Here is a 14,634-nt window from a genome sequence, read left to right on the forward strand (position 1 = left end):
CAATGAAGACACATTACAACATTCCTACATTCTCCTTAATTTGCTGAAATTATTAACAGGAGGAATATACATTTTTATCTGACATCTGTTTTTTTTGCAGTTGAATCCGAAAGCTTCTATTTTGCGTAAAAATCTGCGGTCTAATTATCGGTACGAATAATCTGGTTGCTGCATTGTTCAATAATATTAATGAGAAATTTATGTGAAATTTCATGTATCTGAAATTATTTGGAGAATTTCAATGAGTTAAGTTGGTTTTAGTTGACTTTAATGCATGATTTAATTGGTATTAGAAGATACAGTGAATTCTCCCTAATTTTCCTTCAGCTTGCGAACAAAACTGAACAATTTATAATACTATACTACTAACTATATAAATATAAATATAATATAAATAAATATAATAAATATAATATATAATATTACTAACTATAAAAATAAGCCGCTCGAATAATCATATCTCCTCTCTCCCCAAATTGTCCACTTTTGTTTACTGAGTTGAGGGATAATCGGGGAGAATTTACTGTACTATTAGGCTGTAAGGTAGGGAACGCAATAATTAATTCATCTACAACACAGCTATGCATATTGTAAACTTCGATTTTGCTCGAGGGAAACATCTCTTTCATGATCGATTTTTTAAGTCACTTTCAATCTTGATGAATATAGATTGATCTATTGATGAGAATATAATATCTGATATCTTAGTATCTAATATCTAATATCTAATATCTAATATCTAATATCTTAATATAATATATAATATATAATATCTAATATCTTAATATAATATCTAATATCTAATATCTTAATATAATATCTAATATCTAATATCTTAATATAATATATAATATCTAATATCTTAATATAATATATAATATCTAATATCTTAATATAATATATAATATCTCGTATTTTTCGTGTTTGAGATGAAGATTGAAAGCAGTCGAACGATTTGCCACGTGAAACATACAACCATACGGTTTGACAATACAACGAATCATGTAATCATGATAATTACAACTTGACGATACCTGATTACAGGATGATTCACACTTTGCATGATTCTTGGAGAAACGTGTGTTAGAACAATTCCTTTTTTTTCTGCATAGTATGCGACGACTTTTCTTAGACGAAACATCGAACAATTCTGTGCAGCAACTTTAGAAAGTTTTGAAAACAAGGGACATAAGTATTCGCATAAATTAATTTATACTATTAATTACGGTACCTATATCTTGATCGATAAAAAATTAATCGTAGTTATAGGACATGTTTGTGATATAAAATTTGTTTAGACGTACATCAAAATACGCTTACACATTATTTGCCAAACTGGATGGATAGTAGCGGATGGGTCGCGAGTCTTGTGTACCTTAAATATCTGGCTAATCACTGATAAGAGAGAAGTATGTTTGAGGAAAACATGATTAGATCCAGAAAGGCAAATACTATGATAAATAAATGTATTTTTCGCGCGGTCGAAGTTACTCGAGATATCAAGGTCGTCAATGTTTCTTTTTTTTTACTTTAATGAAAGCGTTTTATTTTTTATTACTGTTATGCGGCAGTCAAGGTCAAGAACTCATGACCTTAATGTGACCTTGAACAACAAAATTAGTAGCTCATCACATGTTCACGCGCAGTTCCAGCATCTAATGCGCGAAGGACATGACATGAAACACAGTTTTACCAAAAGAATACAAGCGACTTTGAAGACGCTAAACAAGCGAACTTGAGACAATATTTAGCTTATTGCAATATTTGTCCCTCCAGATTCGATCATGTTTTTCATTGATATTTTTCTCTTAATCAACACACCGCGGATCTTTATGCAAATTTGGAGTTTCTTTATATTTCATTTTACGAAGAATAAAATAGATTTTATTTCGTTGACTGTGAAAGATTTCTTATGATGAAAATAAAATTGAAGTATTGTCAATTTCAATCGATACACGTGATTTCTTTGTATTGTGAAAATTCGGACTAATGATCACTAAATAATAAAAATAAGCAGGAAGCACAAGTTGAAAAGCAAATAATAGGGAAAAACACAGTCGTTTGAGTGAATGTAATTAAAAGCTTTGCTTCATTTCGAACTGATTTGAAATCGTTACACATTTAATACAGATTTAAATCATTTAAATCATTTAAATCATTTAAATCATTTAAATCATTTAAATCATTATTTAAATCATAACTTATTTGTTACCATTATTTTTCAACATGTCTTCTTTTCAAGGGATTTTTAATGAACTTTATGATCACACTTTTTATTACGTGGATAAATTGCCTAATTCTTCCAAGTAATCATTATTAGCTTCATCATTTCTATATTACTGTGAAGTTTTGGTTTTATCGATCTTCTAGCGAATGCACTTCGATGTAGCATTTTCGTAAAATTAAAATTCATCGCCGTCAAAAAATTTCACCGAAATCTGCTCATAAAGCATAACATGGTTCCTTCGCGAAGCTAGATACAGTAATGTTTCTCTAATTCGCGCTTAGATTGCGCACAAAAGTGGACAATATGGGAAGCGAAAATACAATTTGCACAATTTGGGATTGTTCGAGCCTTGCGTCTCGTTTCTTTATAATTGTTAACAATCGGTAACCATAATCGTGTCTCCCCTTTCCAAATTGTCTATCTTTGGACGCGATCTGAGCGCGAATTAGGGAGAAATTACTGTAGTTCCAAGGTATACAACTTGTGTACGTCCTCTGTTTGAAATTCAATAGAGTGCCAATTTAACCATTGTTTTGGTGTTACAATGTGTATAGTGTCGGCTCGAGAAGTCATTAAAAATGATTGAACGCTAATGGCTTTTCGACACACTCGAATTGTTTGGAGAAAGTATTTCGACAAGATCTCAGCCAAGGTTAGCCAGATTAAAACCAGTCACAACAACCTTTGCAAAAATAACTACATTCTTTGCTTTGTAACGTCCGTTTCTGCGAGTGTAATGTTCTTGTAACCTTCACGGGCTAAACCCACGCAGTTTCAGCAATAAACTCGTGCACCCAGCATATTTTTTATTTATTAGATTCTATTCCATTCTATTCTGATATTTATCGAAGCATATCTGAGAAACCGAAAGAACAAGTTTGAAGTGTAATTGCAATCGTAAAATATTGTTCTCATTAAAATTTATATTATATATATAATAATTATTATAAAAATTATATTAATATATTATATTAATTATTATTAATATAATTATATATTATATTAATAATATTAATAATAATTAATATAATATATATTATATAAATTTTAATGAGAACAATATTTTACGATTGCAATATATATATATATATATATATATATATATATATATATATATATATATAATATATTATATATTATATAAATATAATAATAACATATAATAAATAATATATAGTATAATTATATAAATATAATAATAACATATAATAATAATATATAATATAATTATATAAATATAATAAATATAATGTATATAATATATTATATAAATATATTTATATACTATAAGTCCTCATTAAAATGTTATTTTGCTGATGGAATTTTATTTTGTCGATGCATTTTCCGTTTACCGATAAATTAGTGCATTCGCAGTCTCAAGTAGGATACGTTTCTTGAGTCAGTGACTCATTGGATCAGTTGATACAGTGGATATCGCTTTTGCCGTTTACTGATACATTTCGTTTCAGTACCAATCATTGATAAAATTGCACGCTATTTCTTCGAAGGTATGTCACTCTACAAATAATTTCATTCGACATCGTTTTGAACGATAAATAATCGCACACGATGCAATATAATATATTCAGTGTGCGATTCGTGTGTTCCCTGTCATTCATAAAAATCAAGTTCGAAAGCAATTTTACGTTTTATCATCGAGTTGCGTGGATCGTTGAGAAAATTCGAAAATGGCGTGGAAAAATCATTTTATGTTAATATTTGTTGTTTGCTGCGTAAAACAGCTTAAATCATATGCATGTATTACATAAAGAAAGTTTGCTATGCGTATTTCTGAATCGTAAACGTTTAACTGGTTTGTACAGTCACCGTTCGTATATTAATCATAATTATTTGTTCATTAATCAGACACTTCGCGAGGCGTACAACTGAAAAAATGGTAGATAATAATGATGAGGGGAAAATATTTTTATAGGCACCTAATTTGAAGCAAGCGAGCTGACTAAAATTCTTTGAAAAATAGTTTTTATTTAAACAAGTAGATCTCTCGGCAGATTTTCAATTGTATCTTATCGCGGAGGATAATTGTAAATGTGCTGTCTTTTAAATCGTTTCAACAATTGATCATATTGAACGATTCGATTACATGAAAATATTGTCACAATGTTAATTGTGAAATAAGTAAAATATTGTCACAATGTTAATTGTGAAATAAGTAAAATATTGTCACAATGTTAATTGTGAAATAAGTAAAATATTGTCACAATGTTGATTGTGAAATAAGTAAAATATCGTCACAATTGTGACAATTTTAACACCGTACTATAAATGAAATAAATATGCACATAAATATGCAAATAAATATGCTTAAAATATGCACGCGCAGAAGCAACTGGAGTCATTTTCTAGAAATGATTAATATTTAATGTAATTATGCGGTTGTTCAGTATTGCGATAATTATATTTGACGCATGCATGCGGTCGGGAGAACAAACAAAAGCGCATGCTAATAATTAGAAACGGTTCACCACGATCCTACGAGAGGATTTAAATGTATAGTACTAGAAAATGTTAATTGATTTATTTTTGATTATACACACAGTCTATACCTATCTCCTTAACACGATCAACAGCAACATTTTACTTGAAATATATAATAATAATAATATATATATATATATATATTATTATTATTATAATTGAATTATTATATATTATTATTATTAATATAATTGAAGACTTGCACTTTGAAATAACGCTTTGGTACGATTTAAATTACTATATATATTATATATAATAATATACAATAATAATAAATAAAAAATATATATAGTAATTTAAATCATAATAATATATAATAATATATAATAATAATAAATAAAAAAATATATATAGTAATTTAAATCATACCAAAGCGTTATTTCGAAGTGCAAGCCTTCAATTATCAAATAAGGTAGGTTAAAGCGCATTAACGCATGCCCGCGTAATCGTTGCACAAACAAATCTGTGCGACGTTCTCCCATTCGTCCATCATAATCCGATCGAAAAATGTTTCTCCACTTGTCTATGCAAAATTTCTAACGTTTTTGTAATGTTTACGCGATTTTAGTCGCGGCCAGCAAATTCTTTTATTACATAAGTCGCTCTGTTGTTCGTATCTTCGATAAGCACGTGCTAACATACAGTCACCCCAGAAAGTTCAGCGTGTCTCTCTTCGTGTCTCCGGGGAACCGTCCAAACGGTCATCCAAAACATAGCAAATTTTCATCGCAGTCAGTCAGAGCGAGATCAATAAATCGTCGTACGAATCTGTCGATTCGTTGATTCCTCACGAAGCGATACCAAACCGTCCTTATCCACGAATTCTTTTATCGACCAAAAGGGTTATCTAACTTCTCGAGGCGGCTATATGTGCGTATACGGCAATTACATGGCGCCATATGTTATGCCGAACGAGCGCCTAACGGTCGACGAAACGTCCCGGAACGACATCTGCGAACGAGCAACAATATTAAACAATGATTCTTCTACGCGTGACTTTTTCGGGTGTCAAAGTCTGGCCGCGATAAACGGGCCGGCAAAAGCATGCGACGAACGGACAGAAGAACGTGCTTCTAGCTCGCGGCGAAATTCTCCGGTGCCCGGTGGTGTGGGTAACGCGGCTCCGACACCGTCTCTCCTATTCCATGCTGTGTGTCGTTATCTCTCCACACGCACGGAGCAATCTGTCGTAATCGTTGCCTCTGCTCGCTGTGTGCACGCGTATACGTCGCTAAAGTCATTCTTCTTGATTACATCGTTGGACGGCGACGCGCCACTTGTGATCGCCCAGCGCTGTGAATCCGAACGCGTTTTAAATCGACGATCGATGGTGTGATCATCTTCTCCTCGCGTGTAAAAGAGCTTCCTTCCTCCTCGGCGCAAACATTATATATCCTCGTGTGGTTTGCCGCGCTGACCGACCGGACCGACCGACCGACCCTTCTCTACGTTTCAGTTCTGCGGAGTGTGTGTGCCTCTCTCAGTGAAAACTGTGCGCATCGACGAATTTAAATAACGGTGACGTACCGCGGCGTGGAAACGTAGCGTGCTACTAGTGTGCCTTCCGCGAACGTCGATCGATAGTGATACTGCTGCCAGTGCTGGATTTTCAGTTTCGATCCCCGTCGGAAACAAACATGACTTCGGCCGTGATGTCGAAAGCGGTAAGTCACGGAAACGTTCGCGGGCCTCTGTGAATTTTTGATATATATATTATATCTATTATTATATACTGGGGGGGACCGGTATAATAGGTATAATAGGCATAATAATAGGTAAATAATAAAATAAGTATAATATAAAAAAAATATAATAGGTATAATATATATATTATATTATACCTATATTATTATATACCGGGGGGGGGAGGGGCGGTATAATAGGTATAATAGGTATAATAATAGGTGAATAATAAAATAGGTAAAATAATATATAATAAGTATAATATAATATATATATATATATATATATATATATATATATATATATATATATATATATTATTATACCTGTATTATTATACCTATTATACCGGTCCCCCCCGGTATAACGTGTTTACATACGAAAGCGAGGATATCGAATGATCGCAGAAATCCGCTCTCTGTGCTCGATATTTTAGGTTCGAATGTCTGTCTGTCCGTCTGTCTGTTTCCGGTTTATATTCGAATCACGAATGTTGGACGAAGAAGTATCTCGAGAGGGGTTTTCTACTTTTTCAATGGTCGCGGTTATGCGTCACACGTTTTCCAACACGTGTTCCACGCTCGTTTGTTCGCACAATTTTTAATCGGCGATATTACACGGCATGTCACCGCCGCATCCCGACACGAATTTCGATCATTCGGTTGCGCGGTACCGAAGGGATCTGCGTTATCTGCAGGATATTAGAGGAACGAAGTGTAATACAGCTTGTGTGTATTAACACGGGTGACCGTGAACGTTAGCCTGTAAACTGCGGGTAAATGTAAATTGCTTATTTACAGAGAGTGCTGTTCAAAAATCGTGGTGTGTGCATGCCCTGTTCGAGTAACGTAATAAAGAGAAAGAAATTTGTATTTATATCTGTCGAAAATATCGTTTAGGCATACAGTATAATAATATATACTACAATATAATATATATATAATATAATAATAATAATATAATACTATATATAGTATATAGTATAATAATACAATACTATATATATATAGTATTATACATATAATATATTACAATATAATAATATAATAATTATATCGAAACAATAATTGAGAGCGTTGTTGCAACGAGGAGAACAGCTTTGGTTTCAAGCGATTGGGGTAAACTAGCAGAAAGTAATAAAAAATTGGGTACTATTTTGAACGTGCTAAAAAATGTAGGGTCAACTAATACTGAAGTTAATCAAATTTTGCTATGAATCTTATATGTATATCTCTTGATATTCCAATAATGTATTGTTGAAATGGAGTTGCCTCCTTTTTCTGCAGAAGTAGAAAATAGGATTACTAAGTGCTCATTACAGAGATTTGAAAAGAGATATATTTTATTACAGCCATTACGATAATGTATACTGTATTTAAGAGTAATAATATTTTAATGATGAAATGAAGAATGTATATTACACCAAACATATAAAATACAAAATTAAATAATAAAGTAGTAAAGTAATAAATAGTAAATAGTATAAAGTATATAATATAATATATTAGTAATATTATTATATGAGTATATATAGTATAAAGTATATAATATAATATATTAGAGTAATATTATTATATTATTGTATATAGTATAAAGTAATAAATAGTAAATAGTAAAGTAATAAAGTAGTAAAGTATCGATACGGTACAAATTTTTGAATGTAGACAAATATTTTTTATGTTACTCTTATTAGGAGGATATTGTTTCATGTTGATTAGTGATTTATTATATTATTAATAAAAAGATACACTTGTTGAGAAGAAAAATATTCTTAAGTGTTAGGCTGTTTTGAAATAAATCATAAGAGGATCTTTAATCAAGTATTCTCATATTTTTTATTGACTCGAATACGTTTTCTATTTTATTAACTCACAAATATGATTATTTGGATGGAAATTGTATAAAGTAAATTATTCTTTATAAAGAAATTAAATATTTTGCAACCGCTAAAAATATATGTCTTCGATAAATGAGTAAAAATGAACGAGGATTCGCCCATTTTTTATTTTAGATGCAAAATTATTTACATTCTCCTTGGAATAAAACATAATTGATTGAATTATGAAAATTAAAAATATTATGAAATGGATGAAAATTATAGTTTTTGTTTAGCAAAAAGAAAATTTGAATTTTTAACTGCTTTGAACCATTGCGTGCATAAAATTTATGTAAAAGCAGAAATTAAAGCACTGCTTTAAATGGGAAACATTCCCTATTTAGTCTTGTTATAGCAAAACGATACATTTTAACTGCATTAAGACGGTAGAAAATTCGAACGAATTTCTAATAAATACCCTAATTCTATTTTTCCCTATATCTTCATTTTACCCATGGCAAATTCTAAATCTAATGATGTCGATTAAAAAAAATTGGTTTCGAGATCATAAAAATTACTAAAATAATACGTTACAGCATAAGGTAACAAAATTTCATCATCTTTTCATCACAAAAGTTTCATCAACTTTTTTTTACCAATTAATCGCTTTCCACATTTTCACGTAACGTAGCACACCTATCATTTCACGATCGATTAGAAATTTCACATGGCAGAATATTCGATCGTTCAATATGTACGATTGCATAAGCGATGGCAGCAATCTGCAGGTACTTGTCCATGATTTAATTGCGTTCAACGGCAATGCGATTGTGTCCATAAAAACTGTCACATGTCATATGTTGAACATATGATGGATTTGAACGCATATGGTTTGTACTACGAGCAGCATAATGGATTTCTCTGAGATCTCAGTTTAGAAGCAATAATACTTCACCATTCGATACTAAACTTCACAATTTCTTTTCGACGGTACAATGGTTGATCAGGCTTCTAAAGCCTTTTGTTCTACGAATAAAACGAAGTTCCGATTTTGAATATCCCGAGACACTTGGGATTTACGGCTTTACAGTAGCATAGAGGATATACACGTTTGTAAACGATAGAATCATTCTAGAGAAGAAGCTATTCTCTCTTACTAACACGTAAGAAGTTAGCGTACTTACGTAACAAATTAGCTTTTCTGCGAACTGGTCTGTAGGCTACGTGTGAAATGCGAAAATCATGAACGCAAAATCATCGTTAGACTTCATCATTCCTTACAAAGACCTAGATTAATTTTATGCGAACCTCATAATACGTGCATAGATAAGAATTAGGATGGTGTATTGGAGAGAGAGAGAGAAAGAGAGAGAGAGGGAGAGAGAGAGAGAGAGAGAGAGAGAGAGACTGCAATTCTTGTGATCATTTATAAAACTGTAAAGACGTTGACAAAAGTTGGGAAATACATTTGGCGAGTGTCGACAGTTGCAATTTATTTCTACGTAGTGAAAACCAAAATATCCAAAGAGATCTGAGAAATGACGAATATTATTTCCAAATTTGGAAACTTCACAAGAGATACTAATTAGCAGAAATAATTGTAATAATAATGTATATAATATTATATATTATATTAATATAATATATATATATATATATATATATATATAATGTATATAATATTGTAATAATAATATATAAGGTATAAAATGTATAAATTATGCGTTATGGTTTTTGGAACTATGTAGTAAACAGAGATGCCTACAAAGCCACAAATAATTGTTTGTATAGAGAACTGCGTAAAATAGCAGAAATGTGTATAACGGTATAAATAATTGTTCCTATTGGGAAATGCGTGAAGTAATAATTAGCAGAAATACGTATAAGAATGTAAACAGCAACAAGATATAAATTTATAATTCATATAAATATACTTATAAATAATTGTTTGTACCGGAAAATGCACAAGATAATGATTAACAGAAGTGCACACAAACATATAAATTAAATATTATAAATATATATAATATAATAATATACTATAACATATTATAAATATATATAATATAATAATATATTATAACATATTATAAATATATATAATATAATAAACATATAAGAATATTATAAATTTGTACACAAAAATATATAAAATAATAATTAACAGAAATGCGTGTAACGTATTAAATAAATATATAACAACACGCGTAAAAATTTCTACGTTGATGAATGAACAAGGATTATAGTTTGCGCGCTTTTTTCATGAACACTTAACCTACTATAGGATTGAAGATAGTTATAGATATGAAATAAAATAACAATACTAACCAGAGATGAATATATTGAAATCATAAAAAAAGGTAACGTCGTATAATACAAAACTGTTGTGAAAATCGAGATGGATAGACAAGGATGACGTATACGACGATTTTGGTGGGCGCTTTCACTGCCACAGCATTAAGGTCGAGATTCTCAATCATTTTCGAGTAACGGTCCTAAATAAGACACGTTTATTTACACCTATACATTCCTATTGCCAGGGAATTCCGCCGACAATACCTCGGCGAATAGTTTTTCGGCTGACCGTTCTCCATGTAAAGAGGACGCTCTAACTAGCCACCATTTTCCTGGTCGGTATGGCAGTCAACTGTGATCCACGAAAGCTCATAAAAGGCTCGTTAAAGTCTGAAAATATTTATAATATATATAATAATATATAAATAATATATATAATAATAATATAATAATATGTAATATAATAATATAATAATATAATAATATAATAATAATAATATATATAAAGTCTAAAAATATTTTTTTTTATCTACGTTGTTAAATTCTTATATCTTGTTTATAAGAGGTTAGCTTTATTTATTTATAGTCGTATATAATTTCACACGTTCCAAGATTTATCCTGTAATTAAATTTGTTGCTGCGCAAGCAGCGCACTCGTTCTACCAAAAGGTGGCGATGGAAGCATACGTGGTATTGCAGGTTTCTGCCTCCTATTTGATCCTTTTCTGCCATTTTGTTCCAAGAGAACTCGAACGTAGAAAAACTCTTCTCGATCGACGGTTTAACTTTCGTATGTCTCCTCACAAACAATTGTACCGATTATACTTAGACAGTTTCCATCCATTTTCATAGTCCATTAATTTAATTTGATCGACTATGTTTTATTCACAATCTCGTATTTTAAACAAATAAATCAAATCAGAATATAATTGTCGTTCGTAAGAACAAGTATTTCAGTCAAAAAATAGAAATCTGCTTCGAGCGTAATGTTCAATTAGTACAACAATTAACAATTAAACTTGTTAAACAATTGCTCTAACATCTGCGTTCATGTACAGTCGCTAGATCTGTATCCCGTAGAATATCTATGGGATAAATGAAACTAAAGAGTTCGAAAAAAAAATTAAAAAATCAACAATTTATTTCGTATAAGGAGATGCAATTCGGTGATGAAAACAATACGATAGTTTCTTGTTCGAGATACAGTTATAGTACGATTAAACGTTGATGTTAGGAAAGAATTATTTTATATTATTATTTCATATTATATTAATTATATTATAATTATTATTATTTTATATTATATTAATTATATTATAATAATTATTATTTTATTTTATATTTTATATTATATTATTTTATATTATAATTATTATATATTATATATTATTATAAAATCGCAAGAAATGATTTCTATCAAAGAAATTACAAAGACAGCGTTTCGTTTGAATAATTAACGTTAGCCACCGTAAATGCATGTAAATTAACTGATCTCGGTCAACGGTTGAAATATTTCCGAAGATTCTATACATATAGCGTACTTCGTATTTATACTGTAAATATCGTAAATTGCAACGTAAAGGTTGAAATAAAGAAAACATGGAATGATAAGATTACCGCCATGAAAAACCGAGAAACGATCACGCCGCGCGCGGCAAACGTAAAGCTGACTAAAATCGTGCAAATATCAAGCGTTTTCATAGATTTCACCGTTTTGAAAAATACGACAATGTTTGTGGAAGAAATAATCGCTAACACCGTCGCGACCTCACGCTTCCCGTAAATCGAAACGCGTTTGAAACAGAACTTTGATCCACCACTATCTACGACCATGGAACTAGAATTATGGCGCGTATTACATACGAAGCTGATACGTGCTGTTTAGGTTCCCATCCGCCGCGACCATCTTTTTATTACCCATCAATTGCTCCAAACATATTCTTTAAAGCCATAAACAGACAATGCTCTGTGGTATATAGAATTTGCACTTGATTGGCGACTTTCAGGCGCCACTAACAGTTACTGTAACATAATCCTGAACTATCTTTGCGTCGCTAGATTTGTCTGTATTTAATAAAAACGCTGCAAATTTCGATGTAGAGCAAAATTAGTATTAGTATTAGTGGAAGAAAATTATTTCGCATATAAAGGAATAAGATCGATGTATTTTAGCTTTTTTGATTCGTCGTAACAAGTTTATATTGTTAGAAGTTTTATCAAAAGATTAGGATGAAGATTTTTTTGAAGTGATCTCTTTTTGAAAGGTGCTAGGATATATGGTTACATATTAATATATATTACATATTATATATTACATATTACATATATTATTACTTGTATATATATTAATATGTATATATATATGTAATATATATAATATGTATATATATTACATATATTATTACATATTATATACATATATACATATTACATATATTACATATTGATAAATAGAAATATTCATATATCTACTGCTAATCGAATAAACAAAAACAGTGTCCGTCGCTTGTTGAACTTGAAATATCGCAGTCGATATAAATAGATCGATATAACGAACGCTATGTAAAATACGTAATTTATATCCTAAATTCGTTATAAAAATTCACTTTGTATCGAGAAGCTTATTGCGTGAAGTATTCGCATTTAACTTGTTTTAGATGCAAATCAACGGGTAGAACACATTTCTAATGAAAATATTGAAATTAGACAGGCCTTATCTATACCCTAAGGTCGCTACAATCTTATTTGTATAACCAAATAGCACCACTGAAATAGAAGTCATTGAAAACGTTGATAAAATAAAAATACTGCTCGTAGTTAAATAACAATAGATCGACAGACAATAAATGGCAGTAAATTACACGAAGATTGATTGTTTCGTAGCAATACGAGTGGAATTTTTTTATTATCTTTTTACCATCTATCCAAAAACAACAGTTATACTGTACAATTTTCTACGATAAAAATTATTAATAAAAAGTTCATTGTTCTTGAAATCTAAGATAATCACCATAAAATGTAAAGACAAAAATCGAAGAACGAATGATTTATTAATGATTGAAAATGATTGATTTTTACACTTTTTGGTTACAAATATGGATCATAAGCGACTGAAATTTTGTCTTTTGTTGGTAAATGTTATCGTTGAGAGAAATTCATTTCGATCATTCATGACATTTATCAATGAAAGGAATTTATTTCAATTGCTCATATAACAGTTATCGAGGAGAAATTTATTTCGATCGCTCATAACAGTTATCGATGAGAGATCTTTATTTCGATCGCTATTATATTATATTATATCATATTATATTATATTATATTATATTATATATTATATTATATATTATATTATATTATATTATATTATATTATATTATATTATATTATATTATATTATATTATATTATATTATATTATATTATATTATATTATATTATATTATATTATATTATATTATATTATATTATATTATATTATATATATATATATATTTATTTATATTTATTTATTTCGGTCGTCCCTAACAATTATCGTTAACTATCGATAACTATTATGAGCGATCCAAATAAATTTCTGTTATCGTTAACTGTTACGAGCGATCGAAATAACATTCTTACATCGATTACTGTTACGACCGCTCGAAGTAAATTTCTCTCATTGATAAATGTTATGAATGATCGAAATGTGAATTTCTCTCAACGATAACATTTACCAACAAGAGAGAATAATGTCGGTCACTTGTAATCATTATTTGTAACCAATACGACTTTCATCACACATCGTCGATAAAATAATTGTTGCCCCGTGAGTGTTTTTTTTGCTTTTCGATTGTAATAGCTGTGGTCTCTTTTTCTGTCTAATTTTATTCAGCAAAGCTTTTTCTATAGCATTTAAACTTTCCATCTCATGCGGAAATAACAGAGATACAATAATAATTGTCGTAACAAAAAAGATTGTATACAAGATAACAGTAATAAAAAGAGATCGCGCTATAAAGCTGCTTGTAACTATTATTACACCAGAGTATACACTCACGGATTTTGTTACAAGAATATAACCGATTACGCTTAGCATCGTTTGTAATTTTATTTATCAATTTTCTCTATCTACA

The 14,634-nt window shown here is 30.1% G+C and overlaps 1 protein-coding gene across 4 annotated transcripts in view; it reads left to right on the top strand.

Moving 5' to 3' along the window:
• Positions 1–14,634, top strand: part of LOC143260463 (uncharacterized) — a 138,749-nt gene that overhangs the window by 32,059 nt on the left and 92,056 nt on the right. The window contains exon 1 of one of the 4 annotated variants that reach the window (XM_076525930.1): positions 5,167–6,390. The exons of the other annotated variants lie outside the window; for them this stretch is intronic. Coding sequence (XP_076382045.1) covers positions 6,364–6,390 — 27 coding nt within the window. The 5' untranslated portion in view covers positions 5,167–6,363. Of the gene's footprint in view, positions 1–5,166; positions 6,391–14,634 lie in introns of those variants that run through there. 4 annotated transcript variants of the gene reach the window in all.

The sequence above is a fragment of the Megalopta genalis genome, chromosome 13 (assembly GCF_051020955.1).
Source record: "Megalopta genalis isolate 19385.01 chromosome 13, iyMegGena1_principal, whole genome shotgun sequence".
Classification (NCBI taxonomy): Eukaryota; Metazoa; Arthropoda; class Insecta; order Hymenoptera; family Halictidae; genus Megalopta; species Megalopta genalis.